The 20,912-nt window shown below is 40.1% G+C and overlaps 1 protein-coding gene across 4 annotated transcripts in view; it reads left to right on the forward strand.

The window, feature by feature from the left end:
- Npr3 (natriuretic peptide receptor 3) overlaps positions 1-20,912 on the forward strand; it is a 68,043-nt gene that overhangs the window by 31,505 nt on the left and 15,626 nt on the right. For all 4 annotated transcript variants that reach the window (XM_076857354.2, XM_076857355.2, XM_076857352.2 and 1 more), the window contains one exon: positions 20,716-20,851. In XM_076857354.2, the coding sequence (XP_076713469.1) occupies positions 20,716-20,851 (136 nt within the window). The remainder of the gene's footprint in view (positions 1-20,715; positions 20,852-20,912) is intronic.

Consider the following 20,912-nt stretch of genomic DNA (forward strand, 5'->3'; position numbering starts at 1 on the left):
TGAAGACAATCTGGGGCTCATCAGAGTGGAAAGAAAAGCTCCACTGGAGAGGCCCTCAAGTATCAGAAGGGCTCCCGGCATGGCTTAGTCAAGTTTTTCCAAGTGCCTGCCTGACCTTCTCTAGTGGATTTTATTGGGTCACCTACATGTGCAGTGGCTCCCACTCAAGGGCATCTTAATGGAGCTGCTTGGCCTCTGCCACACGAGCCTTTCCAATTCCAGAGCACTGGCATCTGGCTTTAGAATGTGCTGTGTGATGGCCAAACCAAGATTAGTTGCATCCCCTCACTCCTGGGCCAGTGACTTTCTTTTTCCACTACATCAGTCTGACCCTTTAAACAACAAGGTGCCCAATAAGGAGGCAAACCCATGACCCGAAGATTAAGTGTCTCAGGCTCTGAGCAAGCCTGGCAGGGACCAGAAGCTGCAGCAGTTCCTTCTTTTCCTTGCACCCACCTGCACAAATACACACTTTGAAGATGTCAGTTTCTTTTCACTCCTTTACACACTCAACAAAGTCTGATTACGACTCTTGTCTTCATCTGCAGTGACCTGTCATCCCTATTTTTTTCTGAAGTGTAAAATTTGTTTTCTTGATCATCAGCTGCTGTTGTTGGAGTGCTCCAGGGAGCATGGTTGTCAGCTTGCTTCTGGACAGTGAGTGGTACCATCAAGGGCAGGATCCTCACACCTACACATTCTTAAGTAGACATATAAAATCTGTGGCCATGAGCTTTGGGGGTTTCTAAGAGCTTCATCCCCATGCCAGCACACATGTAAAACGTCATTCACCGTGGTGTGAAGCACTCTGAAACACTGATGGCACTCATGGAAGTGTGGGCACCAATTGTGGGGCATTGTGTGAAAATCTCCATTTTCTTAGGTAGATGAAATCAAAGGGCATGGGTTCACTTCTTTAGCAGGAGACTACTTTTCACATTCATCCAAGGTCCTATGAGCTCTGTCAGTGGACAAGGTTTCTTGACCTAATTTGCATTACCTTGTCATAATTATGTACAAAACTTTGGGTATGTGTTCATGTGTGTACTTTTGGGGAAAAGAGTCAGTACTCCTCATCTGATCCTTACTGGGATGATAGGTGTGGGTTTACTAATTGCTAATTGTATTTGAGAGAATAAAAGCAAATCACAAGTTGACTTTTAACAGTAGCAAAAAGCTGAGAATCACTGAACTAGATCATGACTGGTTAGCATACCATTGGCTCAGTTATTGTCCTGACCCTGTTTATTCACATGGGTAGGGGATGGTAACATTGTACAAACAGGGTTGCATTGAAAAAAATCACTCCCTGGAAAAGAAGGAAGAAACACATAAATGCTCAACTTACTACCTCATCTTATATTTAAAAATCACTTATTTTTATCTGAGATTAAAGAGGTATTCATTCATTCATTCATTCATTCCAGAATAGAGGATCAGTCCAATCTTTCCAATTCTATGTTCTTGCTTTATGCCTTTAAAAGGTAGACTTAAATTTGTCCCTGCTGCTATTTCCCAAGCTAGACTGAGCCAACGTTGGAGACACTTTTTCCGCTCTGGCACCCTCTCTGGCTTCTCCTCCCTGTAAATCCCGCTCTTGGCCTAAACCCAATCTCCCTATTGTATTTGGCATTTTTGAGACCCATTCACTGGCTGACCCTTTAACAGTTGGCTCTTCCCTCTCACGAAGCTCACCTTCTTTCCTTGATGTTGTTGTTTAAATCAGAATGATACATGAGTTTCCTGATTGAAAGGGCCCAACACGATGAGTGAAAAAAGCTTTGAATTAAAAATAACTCCATAGGACCATGAGAGTTATAGACAAACGTGAATTCTCTCTTGTCCTGTCCTTCTCTCCTTCTGATTCTCAGTCCTTTGGGGCAATAGTCCTTCATGTTTTCATATGACCTTTTTGCTCTTCCATATTTTTAAAATATTAGAGACATTATAAAATATTTGTATCGATTTTTCCTCTTTTTTTGAGTTTTAAATTTCTTTTTAGATATATATGACAGTAAAATGTATTTTGACATACTATACATATATGGAGTATAACATTTGAATTAGGATCCCATTCTGTATTGCTGTTTCTGATATTTTAATATTATCTCTTAATTTACTAAAATGGGAAAATATTTACCTCTTTTACATACTCTTCCTCTGCTAAAACTACTTTTTACTCCCACCCTCTCAATATTTTCCAATAACAGTTTCTGGTTAAAGAGATATTCACAAAATAAAATTTGAAGAAATGCTAAAAAAATCACATTCAGAAATTTTGTTATTATGATCATATAAATGTTCCGTTTGTAATATCTAGAGCTAGGAATTGTGTTCCATGTAGTCCCAATCAGGAAAATAGAATTTAGGCCAGGTAATTCAATGGAAGGATTTTTTTTTTTTTTTTTTTTGTACTGCTGGTTTGAACCCAAGGGTGCTTAACCATTAAGCTACATCTCCAGCCCTTTTTATTTATTTTTTAAAATTTTGAGATAGGGTTTTGCTAAGTTGCATAGGGCCTTGCTAAATTGCTGAAGCTGGTTTTGAACTAGTGATCCTCCTGCCTCAGCTTCCTGAGCCACTGGGATTACAAGTGTGTGCCACTTTTACTTGGCCAGAAGGAACTTAATAGGAGGAACTTACTTTATGGTGCAGGAAGAGCTGCAAAAAGAAAAAAAGAGTAAGGCAAGCCAGAGATTAGTCACAGCACCCTAGAGCTGGAAGGCCCAAGGGCAAGAGAATTATTACCAGGACTCAAAAATCAGGGCTATCCATGGGAGCTAGGAGCATGCAGTAATACAGTCTCTTCTGGAGATGGGACCCAAGGCAGCAGGGATGAGGAGAAATAAGTATCCTGATTTCCCTCCCTCCTGACTCCATTTTCCCACCAGTTCTCATTGGAGCTGTTGTGGAGTGCTTGAGAAGCTCTGTGGGTATGGGTGAACCTTGTCTAGTGGTGTACTTTATGGTAGGTCATGTGTCTGTTCAAATGGTTATACCTAATAAAACCACTGGGAACTTGCTTCCCTTAGGTTGGTGAGTTTCACTGGAGAATTCTCCTTGGAGCCCTTCTTGAGGGTCCTAAGGCTGCACTGCATTCTGGGAGCCCTGGGAAGGGGAGTGTCTCCTGCCTTCAGGATTGCACACTTTAGCTCCTTTTGAGTTTCACATCTCAGCCAGTCTCCTTCAGGCCCAAGTACCCTCCTGATCACATCTCTCTGTTTTTCTTCAGCTCCAAATCATTTGCCATTCTATGGCCTGCAACTGAACATGCAAACCTCAATGTTGGACACACAGATTAAATAATCGCAGTGTTCTCTGTCCAATTTGCATCTATAAAGAACTGCAAGTGTAATTTTGCAGGCATAGAATTAGAGGCTACTTTCAAAGAGTGGATCAAAACTTCTCTGACTTACATCAGAGACAGATTTTGGGGGGTTTTGTTTAAGGTGTTTTAATTATAAAAAATGTGTAGAGTCCAATTTTTTAATGAAATAATGCTGCATCCTTAGTATTTTGGCTTTCAAATTCAGTTTCATACTTCTTAATGAGACCTCTGTTCTTGACTTGGGGTAGAATTTGGTAAATGCTGTTTTTATTTCTAACCAGGTATTCTGAGCAGGGGGTGATTTTATAACTTTGGATATTTGCTCGTTTGAGGTTAGCGGGCCACCCATAGCTTGTTTTTTCCTCCTTATTTAAAAGTTGAAAATTTAACTAATTAAACAAATATTCCAGCAGTGTCCAATGCACAGAAATATTGTCAGGGAGGTGGGACATGTCTTTGGATTTTCCTCTGTCCCAGGTCTCCCTCTGACACTCAGAAATGAAATGTGAGGCTGAGGAGTGTGTAGTTTATCTAACCAGGGTATGCGAACAGAGACAGGGTTTAATAAATAATTGTTTAAAAGAGGCCAGACATTACATTTTGGAAAGTCCAAGATGTTGAAAAACAACATTCTAATTTCCTAAAAGGAGGAAGAAGCCCAGTAACAATGCTTTTGAAACTAACTTTATTTTGACACTGATTTTGCACAGAAGCTGTGTGGGAGATGACATTATTTAAAAGTTATCAGGTCATCAATAAAATCTTGGCCAGACATTTCATCCCCTCTTGTCTTATATAATATCACTTAATTGGGACTGTATACTCTACTGAAAAGGTTAAAAGATAGTTATTCAGTTAAATTAATGAAAGAAAAAGAAAAAACGAAGCAAGCTGTATTTGCCTCACTTGTGGCGACACTACACAGACAAGCTTTTCTGCAAGAGCTGCTTCAGAATGCGGGGAGGCTGCCCTCTGCCCTGCTTGCCCTCACCCCTTTCTTTAAAACCAGCCAGAGAATAATTTGTCCAAATGAAAAGGCTCTTTCAGGCACTGGAGGGCTTTGCTAATTGTATTTGAAAGAATAAAAGCAAACCACAAGTTGACTTTTAACAATAGCAAAATCATGAGTTCACATGCCAGCATATTAATAAGATTAGCTCTATTGGGAAAATGTAATCAGATGGACAGAGGCAGTGCAAGAGGTTTTTTTCTAGCCAAAGAAATATTTTTCAGCTTTCCAAACACATTTAAATAAAGATGTATTGAAATGAAAAAACCTTCACTTTACTTTTCTTGAAATAAAGGAGAAAATTGCTTTAAATTGTTTGTCCATGGAACGTTTAAATAGCTTTCATTGTGCTGCATTAGAGTATTTGAAGAGCTTGGAAATATCCTAATTAAAGTGTTTTTTGGTTTGATTATAAGTAAATATTCATTGTGCTTGTCACATGGTGGTAGGTGTGGGTTTACTAATTGCAAGAAAAACTAGTGAACTGGTATAATCTCCAAGTACTCAGTGAAGAACCACAGTGCTCATGAAAAAAGACTTTCCCAAGCAGTAAGCTTCATGTTGTCCTTTTGAAAGATAGTCACTAATTTGTTGTTGTTGTTGTTACGTGTAGTGATGTAATTAATTTGAGTTAGAAAAATATTTTGCAGGGGCTGCAGTTGTAGCTCAGTGATAGAGTGCTTGCCTAGCACATGTGGGGCACAGGGTTCAACCCTCAGCACTATATAAAACTAACTAAATAAATAAGGATATTAAAAAAAAGATATTTTGTAGTGGTGACAATTATGTCACAAGTATGCATGACTGGAATAGCAGTACAGTGTGGAAATATGTTTCATGATCAAGAAGCTGAACTATTTTATTTCCCTTTCCCCCCTTTTATTGTCACTGCTTAGAAAAGAAGAGCATTTCAGCTCACTCATATTTACCAACTTTTTTACAATTGAAATACAACTTATTTTTTTTCCCCAGAATGGTCAGATCACTTCAAATATGAACTATAGACATGTGACCAGTTTAGCTGGTGCAAGAACACGCATCAGCCTTAATAATTATAGCCATGAGTGTTAAGTGAAGGACGCCAGCCAACTGATGGAGGGTGAACACTCAGATTCCTTGCTTTTCCTTTTCTCCCTCCTTCCAATTCCCACGCATTTCAGGGTCTCAGCATCCTTTTTTCTTTAGCTGGTGAAGATCTTAGGGCTGCAGTAGATCAACTTTACCAGAATGTTGTATTGAAAGAAGGAACTTGGAAAAAGTAGCCTAAAAGCAAGTGAATCTAAAGGTGGTATTTTGCTGTTTAGTAGAGGAGACGAGATAGTAACCCTCAAATGCCAGGATTTCCTCCTTCTACAGGGGAGCTCTGCTCATGAAATGTGTTGTTCATCATAGCACCCAATGGCTAGGGTGGTGTGGTACTTTCAAAACTTGAACTCTCTTCCATGAGAGTTTGCATGTAACTCACAGACCAGCAATGGAATAACTGCATTTCAGATCATTTGACAGGAACCAGAAGGGAACTCCCAGGTATTGAGCCTTCCAGCTTGGAAGTAACCTGGCCGCTGCCAGCTGCCTTGGCCACTGTACTCACAGAAGACTCTGGTGTTTGATGCTGACAGCAGCCACAGGTTTTTAAAGTCTCAGGGCAGAGTTATGGTTCATAAGGCCTAGCCAGTGATGCTGCCATCCATGTGGGTAGATGTGGTGAAGGAGCCCAACACAGTGGTTCAATAAATATTAATTGATGGGCATTAAAACAATTGATGACCCCCAGGCATCCGATCCTGTGTGCCAGAGACTTCATTCTGTTAAATGGAGAAAACCACACGAAGTTGCCCTTGGAAGTTATGAAAAATGATTGTAAAGGAGTTTTAAAAGCTTAACTGTGTTGAGTGACAGTGTCCAAAGAAAACAGCCCTGTCTGCTGCAAGAATATCCCTGTGGCCCTGAAAGGAGTGTGTAGTAGCAGTTTTAAATGACATCCTTCTTTGGGTCCAGCCAGTTGTTAAAAGAGAGGAACTGGGATGATATATTCCTGGGGATTCAACCATCTTAACTGGTTATGAAATCTGAAAGTAGCTTGTACTTTAGGAAATTATTCAGGAATTGATACTTATCTTCTGACATTTTCCCCCTGCAGTGAACTTGCTTCATTTTATAAAGATCTAAAAACCTTACCCCTGCAGGCTATGATTGGAGGTAGAGATTTTATTTTTTTATGATATAGTGAACAATTTGACTTTTGGCACTAATTTGAGGATTTTTATTATTTCTTCTATCTATCTATCTCTGTGGGGTTAAAGAATAAATCTGAAGTCTGATAGATGTGTCTCTATCCTATTTTAGAGCTCTTAAGGGGATTTAATTTCTTTTTTTAATATATATATTTAAAGAGAGAAAGAGAAGAGAGAGAGAGAGAGAATTCCTCAATATTTTATTTTTCAGTTTTCGGTGGACACAACATCTTCATTTTAAAAATTTTTTTATGTGGTGCTGAGGATCGAACCCAGCGCCCCACACATGCCAGGTGAGCATGCCACCGCTTCAGCCACATCCCCAGCCCCATAATTTCTTTATTAATTAGCAGTCTTGTATGAGATTGGCATACTAATTCTCCCATTTTCACCATACAAATTATATGCATTTAAATTTTAGGCCATTTTTCTTTTATATACTCACTGGTAACATATTTATGGCTCCTATATGTCCAAGAATTCCTCGAGCTGAACAGATTTCAGATTTGGTTCATTTATTTGGTGTCCTCTAGGAGCAAATATATTTTTCTGACCTCTTAACCAAGGTTAGCCATGCATGTGCAGTCAGGCCTGAAGATGGTTGTTGTTTGACCCTCTGTGCACACAAGCAAGCTTGCTGAGCTCCTCCTTTGGGTAAAGATTGTGTAGGTGAGGACAACTCAGTGCCCGAGTAGTGGCTTTTGGTGGATCAAAACAGAAGGGAGGGGAGGGGGTGGGATATGGGGATAGGAAAGATAGTAGAATGAAACAGACATTATTACTTTATGTATATATGTGACTGCATGACCAATATGATTCTATAACATGCACACTGAGAAAAATGAGAAATTATATCCCATCTATGTATGATATATCAAAGTGCATGAATGCATTCTACTGTCATGTATAACTAATTAAAACAAAAAAAAATTACAAAAAAAGAGATGGGATCAAATGAGCCTCTTAAATGAAACAAAAAGGAATCCAAGCTTAGAAATAGGAATGGATTAGACCCATTTAAGGAATAGTGCAACAATTCAGCTTGAATGGAGCGATTCCTTAGGACGATACATTGGAAAGATCTCTCTCTTTTTTTGAAGTGTGCTTCTCCACTACCTGCACCCACACTGTGGTCTCCCAGTTCTCTGTCTACATTGCTGTGTGCGGCTGCTTCTTAAGATAACTCCTCCTTTCTGCTTGCAGCACAAATGCTGGTATTTCCCAAAGTTCTTCCTTCTCTCTCTCTCTCTCTCCTCACTGTTTCTGGGCAATATATGTGCCTGTGTCGGTTGATCACCTCTATGTGGATAACACCTACATTTATGTCCCTGGCTCCAGCCTCTCTCCTAAGCAGCAGGACCTCACTCCTCATTTCCCATCGGCTTCTCTGCCAGAATAACACTGTGACTATTTACTTCCTCTCCTTACTGGGACTGCTCCATTCAGAGCTCTAAGACCAAGCAAAGGGGAAAAGTCAAGGAGGGTGGAATTCCGACTGAGTCCAAAGGGCTTGTTCTGCACACAGGAGAGTATAGGAAGGAGAGGGAATTGTGGTAGAACATGACTTCAAGGATTTGGAAGGTTGAGCATCTAGGTGATGATAAGGTTGAGTGTCTTGCTCCTCAAAGGGTGGTCCATGGAGCAGTGGCAATAACATCACCTGAGAGACTGTGGAAATGATGAAGCTTAGCTTTCCATCCCTGAGACCTACTGACTCAGAATCTACCTTTGAATAAGATCCTCAGGGGATCTGGACGCACATTAAAACCTAAGAAACATTGATTGAGAGTGTGTGTCTGAGTGTGAGTTGATGGTATGTGTCATAGTAATAGCTGTCAGGAAACCAAGAGGCTATGGTGTTGAATGCATGGATAGTGGACCAGGACATTGAGATAGCCCATTATGGCTGTGGTGCCAAGGAAGAATGTGAGTTACTGCCAGCCTTCTTGATGCATACCTCCTGCCCTGGGATTGAGGAAAGGCCCTTGCACCAGGTAATAGTGGTATTTGACATAGACTTTTTGATGTGTCTGTTTTTTTAGACACATTTTTTTTTTAGTTAATATGTTTTCTCTTTTAAATTTTGTTTCTCTACTCTTTTTGTAAAAATGTTTTTATTAGTGCATTATAGTCATACATAATATTGGGGTTCATATTGACACAATCATAATTTGCTCCACTTCAGTCCCCAGGGCTTCCTCTTTTTTTCCCGTTCCCTACTCCACTTCCCTTCATTTAATGGTTTTCCTTCTATTTGTTTATAGTTTTTTTAAAAAATTAGTGCTTTATAGATATATATAAAGGTGGAATTCACTGTGATATATTCATATGTGTTCATAGCATAGTTTGGTCAATTTAATTCCACTGCTCCTCCCTTTTCCCTTTCCTCTTCCCTCCCCCTCTATCCCCTTTCTCTATTCCACTGGTCTCTCTTCTATTTTCATGTATCTCAACTCTTTTTTTAAAAAAATTTATTTTGGATGTTGATGGACCTTTATTTTATTCATTTATTTATATGCAGTGCTGAGACTCAAACCCGGTGTCTCATACTTGTTAGGCAAGCGCTCTACCACTGAGGCACAACCCCAGACCCATGTGTCTCAACTCTTAAAAAATTATAGCTGTCCCTTAAATAATGAGCATTGACTTTATCTCAGTGAGTTTATTGAGACTAAGCCTTTTTTCTTCTGGATTCATGTCAGATTTACAATTTTTTTCAGAAACTTGAAGCTGACTTTAACAACCCAATATCCAATATTACCTCCCATTCTTTTTTTATCCTGGTAGTGAAAAATTGTGTTTGCTAGGGAAAACTTCCTCATTTCCCTTCTTCCTGATGTGCAGATAACATCTTGGCAGTCTTTATACATAATCAAGAAGTCAGATTTAAGTCTTCTAAAGAAGAGGCTGGTATCTTTGGCTCTCTGAGTGTGAGTTAGGTGTTTAGGGAGGAGTTTCACTTGATCCGTTCATTAGCTGATGCTGAAGGTGCTTGTTTGGAGTCAGGCAACTTTGGTCTTAGTTGCATTCTCCCCTCCTCTCTGCACCACAATGGGCAAATCAGGCAACTGTTGTGGGTTCAGTTTTTCATTTGCACAGTAGAGTTTTTGGACTTGATGAGCTCCCAGTTCCTTTCCAGTTGTGCAGTTTGTGATTCTGTAATTCTTTTGGACTGCTAAGATAAGAATGCCTATAAGGTTAAGATAATGCATCTCTGTAAGACATGTGCACGTAGGAGTCTCTTGTTTTGTGGCCAGTGTATTTATTAACCTCAGGTCATTATTCCACCTTTCAAAATATTGAGAATAGCTTCATGATTCAAATCATGATACATCTGTATCCAGAATCTGTATCTAGAATACCCTGCCTAGTTGAGATAGCTTTCTTAAGAGAAACAAGTCTCTGCACATTAGGAGAGTATGTAAGCCCTAAAGATTTTAAAAAATAATTAGAATATCTTTAAGTTGCTCAAGAGAGTGGAAGAAGTTTGAAACAGGCTAACAATATCCAGCTCTTCAAAAAGATATCATAAGATGTAGCATGATCCAACCTTGTGAAGATTATGGGATATTCTTTAAAATTGGAGACTTAAGCGAGTTCTCAAACTGTAAACTTGAAGTAATACTTTAAGGATAGTTAAGAAGAATTGCTGGTTCTCCTGATAATTAGTAAGAATACGAAATTTATTATTGCATAGTTTCTAAAGACTATTTTAAAATGGGTTGCAGAATGTTTTAGATCAGTTCATTATAATGGGTCCCAAATGGGACTGAGGGGCGTTTGGTATGTTGCCTTATTTCTTTTAGGTTGATATTTGAGATCTGTAAGTGTCCTTTTAAAAAAAATTATTTTGGTTCAGTGATATGGAAACATAGTACTGAACTGAACAAAATATAAATGTTGACTTTAATATCATTATATATTTTCCTATGTTCTAAATGCACTCCCTGACTGTGGGAAAGTGTCCAGGATTTTTCAGGTTTTGGTTGTTCATGTAGGGAACTGATTAATAAAAATACTTTTAAAAATAGCATATTTTAAAATATGTTCTCAGGTAGAGAGCCAGGTTCCCGTCACTCAGCTCCTGCAGTTGTCAGCTCTAACTTCATCTGTGTTTTCCCATCTTCATTCCAAACAGATCAAGACATTGTTGTTCCATCTGTAACTATTGTAGTATGTGTCTAAAAGATAGACTTTCTATTATCTTGTCAAAATAGAATTTATATATAGTTAGCTGCATAGATCTTAGTTGTAGAATTTGGTTAGCTCTAGTAAACGTATACATTCTTAAAAGCAGCACCTCATTCAAGATCTAGGACATTTGCACAGCCACATGCATTTCCTTTGTGTTACTTCCCACCATCCCCCTAAGCAAGCGTTTTTCTTAATTTTGCCAGTTCTTGAACTCATAGAGCACATACCTTATGAGTGGAATCATACATTAAATGTTTTTGTGTCTGGCTTCCTTCACCCCATATGCTGTTTTGAAGATTTTGCCTGGTGTTGCATATTATTGTAGTGTGTTGTTCTTCTTTTTAAAAATTGCTGAATAATATTCCATTGTATAAATATACTACAGTTAGTTTATTCTTCTGGTGGTTTGTAGGTGTAGGTTTGTGTGTGTGTGTGTGTGTGTGTGTGTGTGTGTAAAACTGTGGTGTATTTATACAATGGAATGTTATTATTGTTATAATATAAAATAATAACATAAATATTATTCCCCCTAATTTGGGATTTTCATGACTAAAGCCACAATGAGAATTCTTGTGGACATATGCTTTCATTTCTATCAAGTAAATATCTGGGAATGAAATTGCTGGTTATAACATAATGCATGTTGAATTTTATAAGAAACTGCCAAAGTAGAACCATTTGACATTCCACCAGCCATGAATGAATGAGAGTTCCATGATGCTTCTGCACTTGCTCTTGCCTGCATCCTAATGTTAGCAATTGTGATAAATGTGAATATCATCCTGTTGTGGTTTTAAATTGTACTCTGCTGATGACTAGGAATGTATAGCTTCTTTTCATATGCTTCCTGGTCACTTCACTTTGTGTCTTCTGCTGTGTTTTAAGTTGGGTTATTTGACTTTTTATTACTGACTTAAATTTTTTTTAATATTCTGGATATAAGTCAGATATATATTATTGGATATTTTGTCTCTTGCTTTTTAATATTTTTAATGGCACATTTCAATGAGCAATTTTCTATTTAGATGAAATCAATTTCTTTTATGTTCAGTCCTTTTTTTGGTATTGTCTTTAATAACAACTTGCCAGCACCGACATCACAGTGATAATTCTCCTGTTTTCTTTTAGAGCTTTATAAAAGTTTTAACTTTAGTTCAGGTCTATGATCTATTACAAATGGATTTTTGTATCTGCTGTGAGCAAAGAATCAAGATTTAATTTTTATCTGTCTTTTTTTGTCCTACCACCATGTCCTGAAGACTTTATTTTTTTTCCATTGAATTGCTCAGCTATCTTAGTCAAAACTCAAATGACTGTTTGTGATTTTTAGACTCTATTCTGTCCCATCGGTCTATCTGTTTTTATACCAATTCATGGTAAATACTGAAGCTTTATAGTAATATTGAAATCTGGTAATGTAAGTCCTCTAATTTGTTTTTCTCTTTCAAGGAAGTTTTGCCTATTCTAAGATATTTCCTTTTAATGTATAAATATTAGAATTGACTTTTCAATTTCTTTAAAAAAAAACCTTCTTGTGATTTCTGATCTAGATTATATTGATCTATAGAACAATTTTGGAGAAAATTTACATCTTGAATATATTGGTTCTTCTAATCCTTGTACTTAAGATATTTCTTCATTAATTGGGCCTTCTTTAATTTCTATCAGCAATGTTTGAAGTTTTCTGTGGGGAGGTCCTGCACTTTTTGATTATTATTATTATTTTTTGATAATAACCTTATATCTTTTGATGTTGCAAATAACCTTATGTCTTTTGATGTTGCAAACCAAAATAAAATAATCCCATTTCATTGTTTGTTGCTAGTTTACAGAAATACAACTTATTTTGGTATACTGACATTGTATTGTTTGTTTGTTACGCTGGCATATTTTCTACTGATGCATCGTCACAGACTCTTCTGCAGTCTGGATAGGCTTTAAAGCCTATTTAGTGAATCTTTCCCTTTTCAATTTTGTACTTTTCAATTCTGTAATATTCATGTGTTCTTTTTTTATAGCTTCCATTTCCCTGCTGAAATCCTTCATCTGGTAGTTTTTGTTTGTTTGTTTGTTTTTTCTTTAGGTTATTAAACACTTGATAATAGCAACTTTAATGAATTTATCCTAATTCCAGCATTTGAATCATCTCAGGGTCACTTTCTAGACATTCTTTTCTTTACTACAGGCCACCTCCCTTCCCCTGCACATCTAGTAGTTTAAACTTTTATGCTGAATGTTAGACTTAGGATGAATCCTTAGTCTTTGGACATAGCCTTGACTTCCTAGGGTGCCCTTGGTTCCCGAGAGTCTCTAACTTGGTGGTATTTAAGCTCCAAACTATCTTGATTGCAGAAGATCACAGTGCAAACTTTCCATTGGTCTTCCAGCCTTCCACTGAACTTACTGGTATTTCCTCTGGGCGTGGTGCAGGTTAGGATCAGCCAAAGGTAGATGAAGTTTATAGACAAAAGGTGTTCCCCTTTTGGGGATTTTTCCCCCCAGAAGTTATTCCCTGAACTTATGCCCTCGGTGTTTGTTCTCAATTACATCCTGAACTCAAAAGCCACAAGTCCTGTCACTTTCTGTTTGAGTTCCATCTACTCCTTGCTTCTTGGACCAGGGAGGAAAATCCATGTAAGTTTAGTTACATGCAGTGTGGTTCTGCCTTTCAGGGGCCACATATATTGCAACTATGTTACTTTTGGTCATTTCCTAGAGCTTTTTTAAAAAAAATTTTTGTCTTGAGTGTATAATGGTAATTTTGTAGCATTAACTGGGTACAGACTATTCTGCTACTACTAGAACTCTCTTTTAAAATACTATTATCACACCCAAAAGTTGACAATAATTCCTTAACTTTATCCATAAATGGTGTCCAAAATGTAGGAAATTAAGTTTCTTGTGAGGGAGATGAAATTTAGTTTGATCGCAAATTATTGATGGAAAAGATTTCTCAGGCAAAAATTGATCTTTCTCATCCACAGATTGAGATCGTTAGTTTCAGGATGTGCTTCTCTTAATGGCCTGAAAACCTTACCCATGGCAATAGCTCCTGAACCAATTTTATGGCAACCTGAGCTGGTAAAGAGCAAAGAAGGCCTTTGAGCATCTAGAATAGAAATGTGATTTATTAATTTTATCACAGGAGAGTCTCTCAAATACTCATTTAAACCTGATTTACCCTTTTTGATTTGTTTTGAGATGGTATCTTGCTATGTTGCCCAGGTCTGCCTTGAACTCCTGGGCTCAAGTAATCCTTCTGTCCCAGCCTTCTGAGTAGCTGGGACTACAATATAAGCCACAGTGCTTGGTTTATTCTTACTTTTGCTTTTCTGACTTTTTTTTTTTTTCCCTTTGGTGCTGGGAATTGAGCCTATGCCTTCACCCTAGGGAAGCACTTTATCGCTGAGCTAAACCATCAGCCCTGCCCTTATATTAAGTATGGCTATAACAAGCCTTGCAATTTCTTTTTAGAACATTAACATTAGCAAGCAAGAGAGAAGATTGCAAGCTAGAGGCAGGCACAGACAGAGTAGAAGGAAGTGACAGGTGGTAATGGAGTCACCTTGAGTGCAGTTTCTGAAAGATGTGGGTCTGAGTCAAATATACTTATGGTATTGGTTGTGCATCCCGAGCTTATGCAGTGTCAGGGTGCCCAGGCATGAAAAAGCATTACATTGGTGAGGTAATCCCAGCTACTCAGGAGGCTGAGACAGGAACGTTGCAAACTTAAGGCTAGCCTGAATAACTTAGCAAGAACCTGTCAATAACAACAACAACAACAACAACAATAATAATAGAGGGTTGGGGATGTAACTCAGAGATAAAGGACTGGCCTAGCATGCACCAGGCCCTAGCTTTAGTCCTCAATATAGGGGGAAAAAGTGCAAAATCAGTGAGTGAAAACACAAGTTTGCACCAAGGGAACCTGAAGAAGCAAGGAAGACCTTGGGTGGTTCAGAGTCTTCAGCAGGAACAAGTTTGAGTGGCTCATAGTAGGTTGTTTGAGGGTCCTGGGAGGAAATAGAAGCCAGTCTTACAGAAAATGGAAGAATCTTAATAAAGGTACTATTAGCAGAGATACTTGTGGGATTGAAGAAAACCAGGAAAGGATGGCAGAGAACTCTAAGGCTTGCAAAAGAGGAACCTGGAATTTGCTCATGTCTGGATTCCATGTGACCCCTGTGCTCAGCCTCTACTGCCATCCCAGTCATTATGGGAGGTGAATGAGGGGTCATGACTTAATGATCTCCCAAGACAAATTTTCTTTAATAAGCTATTTTTCTAGATTATGAGAGAGAAGAAAAATCTATCTGCAGGCAGCTGTCTCTAGGCTGTAAGATCTGTTAATTTGCTAGTCAAGGGCATTGCTATATGGATGGAGCTGATCCCAGGGTAGAGACAGATGTTAGGGAAACTTAGAGCAAACTCCTACCCCAGGAAGTCGTAACTTCAACCTGGAAAGAAAGAAGGCTGCCAAGCACAGAACCATAGGTGGAGATCTCAGCTCTCTCAACCTAACTGCCCTGTGCATTTCTCAAAGTTCAACTAAGATAAAGGGGCGGATGTTTAGTTTAATTCCTTCAAAACTAAAAAAGTCAGCTATAAAAGCCCAAGTGTGAATTCCACGAAGATAAACCCAGTATAGAAAAGCAGATGTGGGGATGTCTATCAGCATGAGTGAGGCCCCCTAGGTTTGGTGTTAAGGAGTTGGGTGATGTCACTTGATACATGACGGTTTGCAGTTATTACCCTAAATTGTAGACTTCTGATTTTATGATTTAAAAGGAAATTGAATGAAAGCAGATGCTTTATTTTTGAAGAAGAGAAGTTGCATGTAAAGTGTTCAACAGATGTAGAAATTCTTTGACATTTTGGCTACCGGTATAGCATTCCTAGGCCACATCTGCTGTCTTCCATCTCCAGTGGTCCAGGAGAGCTGGACAAGGTTCATATGCAGGGCTTTTTTTACTAATTGGACAATGTAATGCTGTCATCATTGGCTTTTAAGGGGGAAGGTCAGGTCATGGACTTTTGCTTGCTCTCCATCAAAATTTTGCTTTCCCTATCTGCCCTTCATTTTCAAAGGACTCTTAAGGAATTCTGCCCAAACCCTCTGCTTCCCTCTTTTGCACTGAGAACCACTGGTTTGTGGTAAGGAAGATAGATCCACCGAGTGATACATGTGAGTTCATGTGTATACCACAAGCTACACGCTTTGTATACCACAAGCAACACGCTGGACCTGCCTTGCCTTCCTTTGAACTCTGGTAGTGTTCTTCTAGGACCTTCTATCTCACAGCTTCACAGGCCTCCTCAGATATGCAGGTGTCCTCATGTGACATGTCACTCCTTTTTTAACAACATCTGAGGCATGTAGCAGCCTTTGCTAATTTGTTTGGAATATAAACATTGAGAAATTCATCTAAACATGAATTTGCCACCTCCTTCACAGGAATGAAGAAGATGCTGTCCAAAGTCACTGATAGGAGCCAAGTCATGAATGCCAACTCTTTATGCTCAGTTAAAAAACAAAAACAACCCCCACCCCAAGATGTCTATTCAGCTTTTGCTGTGATACGGAATTTTCAAAAACTCTAATAAGGAGATGTGGCTGGCAGGCACTACCAGGGATGAAGGCCCTCATGCATGCACTTCCGCGCACTCAGCCCACCTCTGTGTGTACAGAGCAGCTGTCAGCCCAGCTCTGTGTGTGTACGGAGCAGCTGTGCTATCTGGTACAGGTTGCAAACTGTATTGTCCTCTTAATGTAGCTGTTCAGTGGCTATCAGAGGAATGACTGCCTTTAGGAAATTGATGACCTATGGCTAGTGATGGTAAGGGAGAGCTTTCTGGCTAGAAAAGATGCTAAATGCTAAAACAAGTTACTCAGGTGAGGGAATCCCATTTTCTGTGATTGGAAATAATGGCATGATCTGTGTTAGTCAGGACTTAGAGAATCAAGTGATGTTGTGTCCAGAGGCAGGGGGACAGACCAGATGACCTGGTTCCTTTCAGCTTAGAGGCCCAGTAGAAAGTGTTCCTAAGACAACTTAATACTCTGTGTTTTTTTTTTCTCTCTTTCTCAGTTCCTCCCCTTAATTTGCACTTCCAATTTTCAGTGTCTGTAACGTGCTAACGGGCTTTCCTCCCACCAAAAAACACGTGTAGATGTGAAAATGTTCTCCTCGAGAAAAGACGGTCTCTAGGGTTTTGCTTCTGGCTTGAGGTCTTATGAGGTAGGTGTTATGAAACCTCCTCCGCAGCAGGCTAGGGTGCCAGCAAACCTCCGCAGGGTCAGCAGCTCACCTGCTAAATTTGGCAGGAGAGGGAGACACTCAGCCACTTTGAGAGGAAAGGAGGTAAATGTTGCGATGCTCTTGCAAATCGGGATAGACTGAGTTTTCAGACCCGAGCTTGTGTTCAGCACTTATCTATCCTCTTCTTTTATGGTACCTGTTGGACAAATAATCTAAGTGCAGGCAGATAATCGCTTTTCCCATCCTGTATGGTACAGGGCATATTAAGAAGGGAGACAAAGAAAGGCCAGACAGAGCGGAGCTACGGCACATGTGCGGAGTGTCAGGTGGCCAACGTCAGTGTGGGAACCTTGGTTGAGGATTTTGAGAACAGGACAGGAGGAGAAGGAAGGGAGGAGGTGGGCAGGTGAGGCCCACTTGTACTTTACAATTTAAGCTGGGGTATTCTAGGTACCCCAGGATCCAGGAGCTTACAGAGCACAACACTTGAGTACAGAACACAGGGAGACTGAGAAGAGCAATGCTCTTTTGGTCTTCAAAACAAGGAAGGGATTAAACTAGGGCTTTTCTAAGAGGCCTGCATTTTTGTGATTCTATGACTTCCTCTGTAACATTACCAAAGAGAAAACAGAGCTTTTGAAAAAGAAGTATGGCTTCAGAATTAAGTGACACAGCTAAAGTCTACTTGTTAAAATTCATCTGCATGCATGCTTTCTCAAGCCCTGATGACTTCAGGGTCTGAGCAAAAATTTCACATTCCTTTGGAAAATTGAGTTAGCACAGCCAAAGCAGCAGAAAATTATCTTTGACCAGTAGATGTTATTTCTGTATCTTTTTATTTTTTGTTCAAGAAAATATGGCCCTGGGACATAAGCTTGATGGCCAACATTACCAGTGCTTCACTGTCCCAGGGACTGTTTCAGGTGTTCTATGGGCACTAGTTCATTGAAGCCCCGGAAAAGCTCTTCGAGGTTCTAACTCCTGCTTAAGGGATGGGAAAACTAAAGATTGGAGAGCATAAGTGACGTCAGGGCTGGGCCTGGACTGTGGCTGCAGCCAGCCATCTCAGCTCTCCTATGAACCTGCACTCTATCTCACCCTCAGCTCTCCCGGTGGGTCAGTGTGATTGACCAACTTGGGCTGCGCCCAGGGCAGAATCAAGGTTATGGCCATGAGGAAGTAAGAGGGCATCAATGAGGAGCCATAGTTTCTAGTGTTAGATAGGTTGATGGGATCTGTCATGCCTGTGAGTGAGTCACTTACTTCCTATGCTCCTCTTGGAATTAGAAGCTAAGCAGGATCCCTGGTTTGTGACTATCCATCTCTAGGTAGCTAAAGCCAATAGCAGGTGCTGATTCTGTCAGATGCTATTTGAAGTCTTATATTCACTAATTCTTTTTTTTTTTAAACAGAACTTTTTTTAATTGAACTTGTCCCTAAAATCATTAGATGAGAATATGTTTGACTTATAGAGAATCTTATTATTCTCTTTTTAAAATTTAAAATTTGTTCTAATTAGCTATTAGAATGCATTTTGACACATTATACACAAGTGGAGCACAACTTCTCATTCCTCTGGCTGTACATAGTGCAGAGTCACCCCAGTAGTGTAATCACACATGTATACAGGGTAATAATGTCTGTCTCATTTTACCATCCTTCCCTTCTCCACAGCCCCACCCCTCCCCTCACTCCCCTCTGCACAATCCCACCAGACTATGGATCAGCATTGTCTTATTAGAGAAAATATTCGGCCTTTGGTTTTTGGGGATTGCTTTATTTCACTTAGTGTGATAGTCTCTGCTTTCATCCATTTATTGGCAAATGCCATATTTTGTTCTTTTTCAAAGCTGAGTAATATTCAATTATGTATATGTACCGCATTTTCTTTATCCATTCATCTGTTGAAGGGCATGTAGGTTAGTTCCATAGTTTAGCCATTGTGCATTCAGCTGCTATAAACATTGATGTGGCTGTGTCACTGTAGTATGCTGATTTTAAGTCCTTTGGGTATAAACCAAGGAGTGGGATAGCTGGGTCAACTGGTACATTCACTAATTCTTTTAAGCCCAACAGCCACCTATGAGATAGGTACTGTTATTTCCTTCATATTCTAGATGAAGAAACTGAGGCTTAGAATGGTGCCAAAACATGGTGAGGAGTTGACAGGGCTGCAAAGGGGACCTGGGTTCTTGAACCAGTATTTTAAGCTGTTTTTCATCCCTGGGATTTGGCAGACCTGGAACATTTGCTTCTGGAACACAAATAGGACTCCCCAACCTTAAGGGTGGAAGGAGGCCAAGAAGAGCAGGACATTGAGCTGAGGTCTGTCCCGTAAAGAGCGCGTGTTTGACCTGAGGACGCAGGGCCAGTTGTGTTCTCTTCTGCTGGGGCAGGTGGTGCCTCACACAAGAGCTTCCTGCTGGGCCCCTGAGGGACGCCCCATTTGTTCTGAAGCCTTGAGGTTCCATCATTGACACTTTCTCCTGAGAGAAGGTGGCTTGGGTTCACTTTTAAAAGGTTCGACTTTTCCATCCCTGTTAGGCCTCTCCGACTTCCCTTCCCCAACCCATAATGTTGACTTCTCTTTCTCTTGTGCCCTGAACAGATCTCTAACAGGGCCCTGGGGATACTTCAGAGTCCATAAAAGAGTCACAGTAGCGCTGGCTCAAATTCATTGACTACTTGACGTGTGCTCACATCATGCATTAAGCACCCTAGGCTGCTGTGCCAAGTGGTTCTTGTAACCACCCCGTGAAGCAGGTGCTAGTCTCATGGTCAATATGTAGATGAAAGAAACAACGCTCAGCATCTTTAAGTGACAGTTCCAAGTTCACAGGGCCATGTTTTTTTTTTTTTTTTTAATTTTTTATTATTTTTTTAATGAAACTAAGTTGCCAGAGGGCAGGGCCACCTTCACTTGAGACAGAACTCCACAGGTCGTCGCACTGACGGCCCAAGCTCATCACCCATTCCTGTCGGTGGAACTTGGCAGGGGTGGAAAGAGGAATTGAGGTGTCGTGGCTGATAGAGGTGAGACACCAGCCCTGGCTCCTCAGGCAGGCAGAAGTCATGGTGCACATTCTTCTCTGCTTCTTTAGCACTAGCTATTACCAAGCCCCTGGTAGAGTTGAGTATGAAAGAATGGGTTCCTGCTGTTCTTGTAGCATATTCCACAGTAGAGCCTAGAGAGATCACCGAGGCTGTTGAAGGTGAAGAAAATCTTGGGATGTGGGGGTGTTGGGGTCATGTTGAAGTAGAGAGCAGAAGTGTGAGAGGAGGACACTCCTGAGAGGCAACTATTGGCAAAGGCCGGTATGCCTGGGACATTTCCCCTGGCCAATGTTTTTTTTTTTTTTTTTCACAATACTTTTATTTTATTTTCATGTAGTGCTGAGGATTGAACCCAGTGCCTCATGCATGCGAGATGAGTGCTCTACCTCTGAGCCCCAACACAGTCCTAATGTGTGTGATTTTCTTGGCTTCTGTAACACCCACACAGGGGGAGAGTTTTCTTCACTAAGCCAGTGCCAGGAAAACTTTGACATGACTCTAGTTAGTTCCCCTCTGCCCACCCCTGCATTGCTCACGGACCCCCAGACCACTTGTTAACTGTTGTGATTGCTTCTGTTACATGGTGAATGTGAGTCAGCTGGTCTTTGGGATCACCCAACGGGGCTTTCTTTCCAGGTGAACATGTTCGTTGAAGGATTCCATGATGCCATCCTCCTCTATGTCCTGGCTTTACATGAAGTACTCAGAGCTGGTTATAGCAAGAAGGATGGTGGGAAGATTATCCAGCAGACCTGGAACAGAACATTTGAAGGTAGGGATTTGATCTACATGGAGACAGCATTGCAGCCCACTGAGCGGCTGCTTTGGTGGGC

The sequence above is a fragment of the Callospermophilus lateralis genome, chromosome 5 (assembly GCF_048772815.1).
Source record: "Callospermophilus lateralis isolate mCalLat2 chromosome 5, mCalLat2.hap1, whole genome shotgun sequence".
NCBI lineage: Eukaryota > Metazoa > Chordata > Mammalia > Rodentia > Sciuridae > Callospermophilus > Callospermophilus lateralis.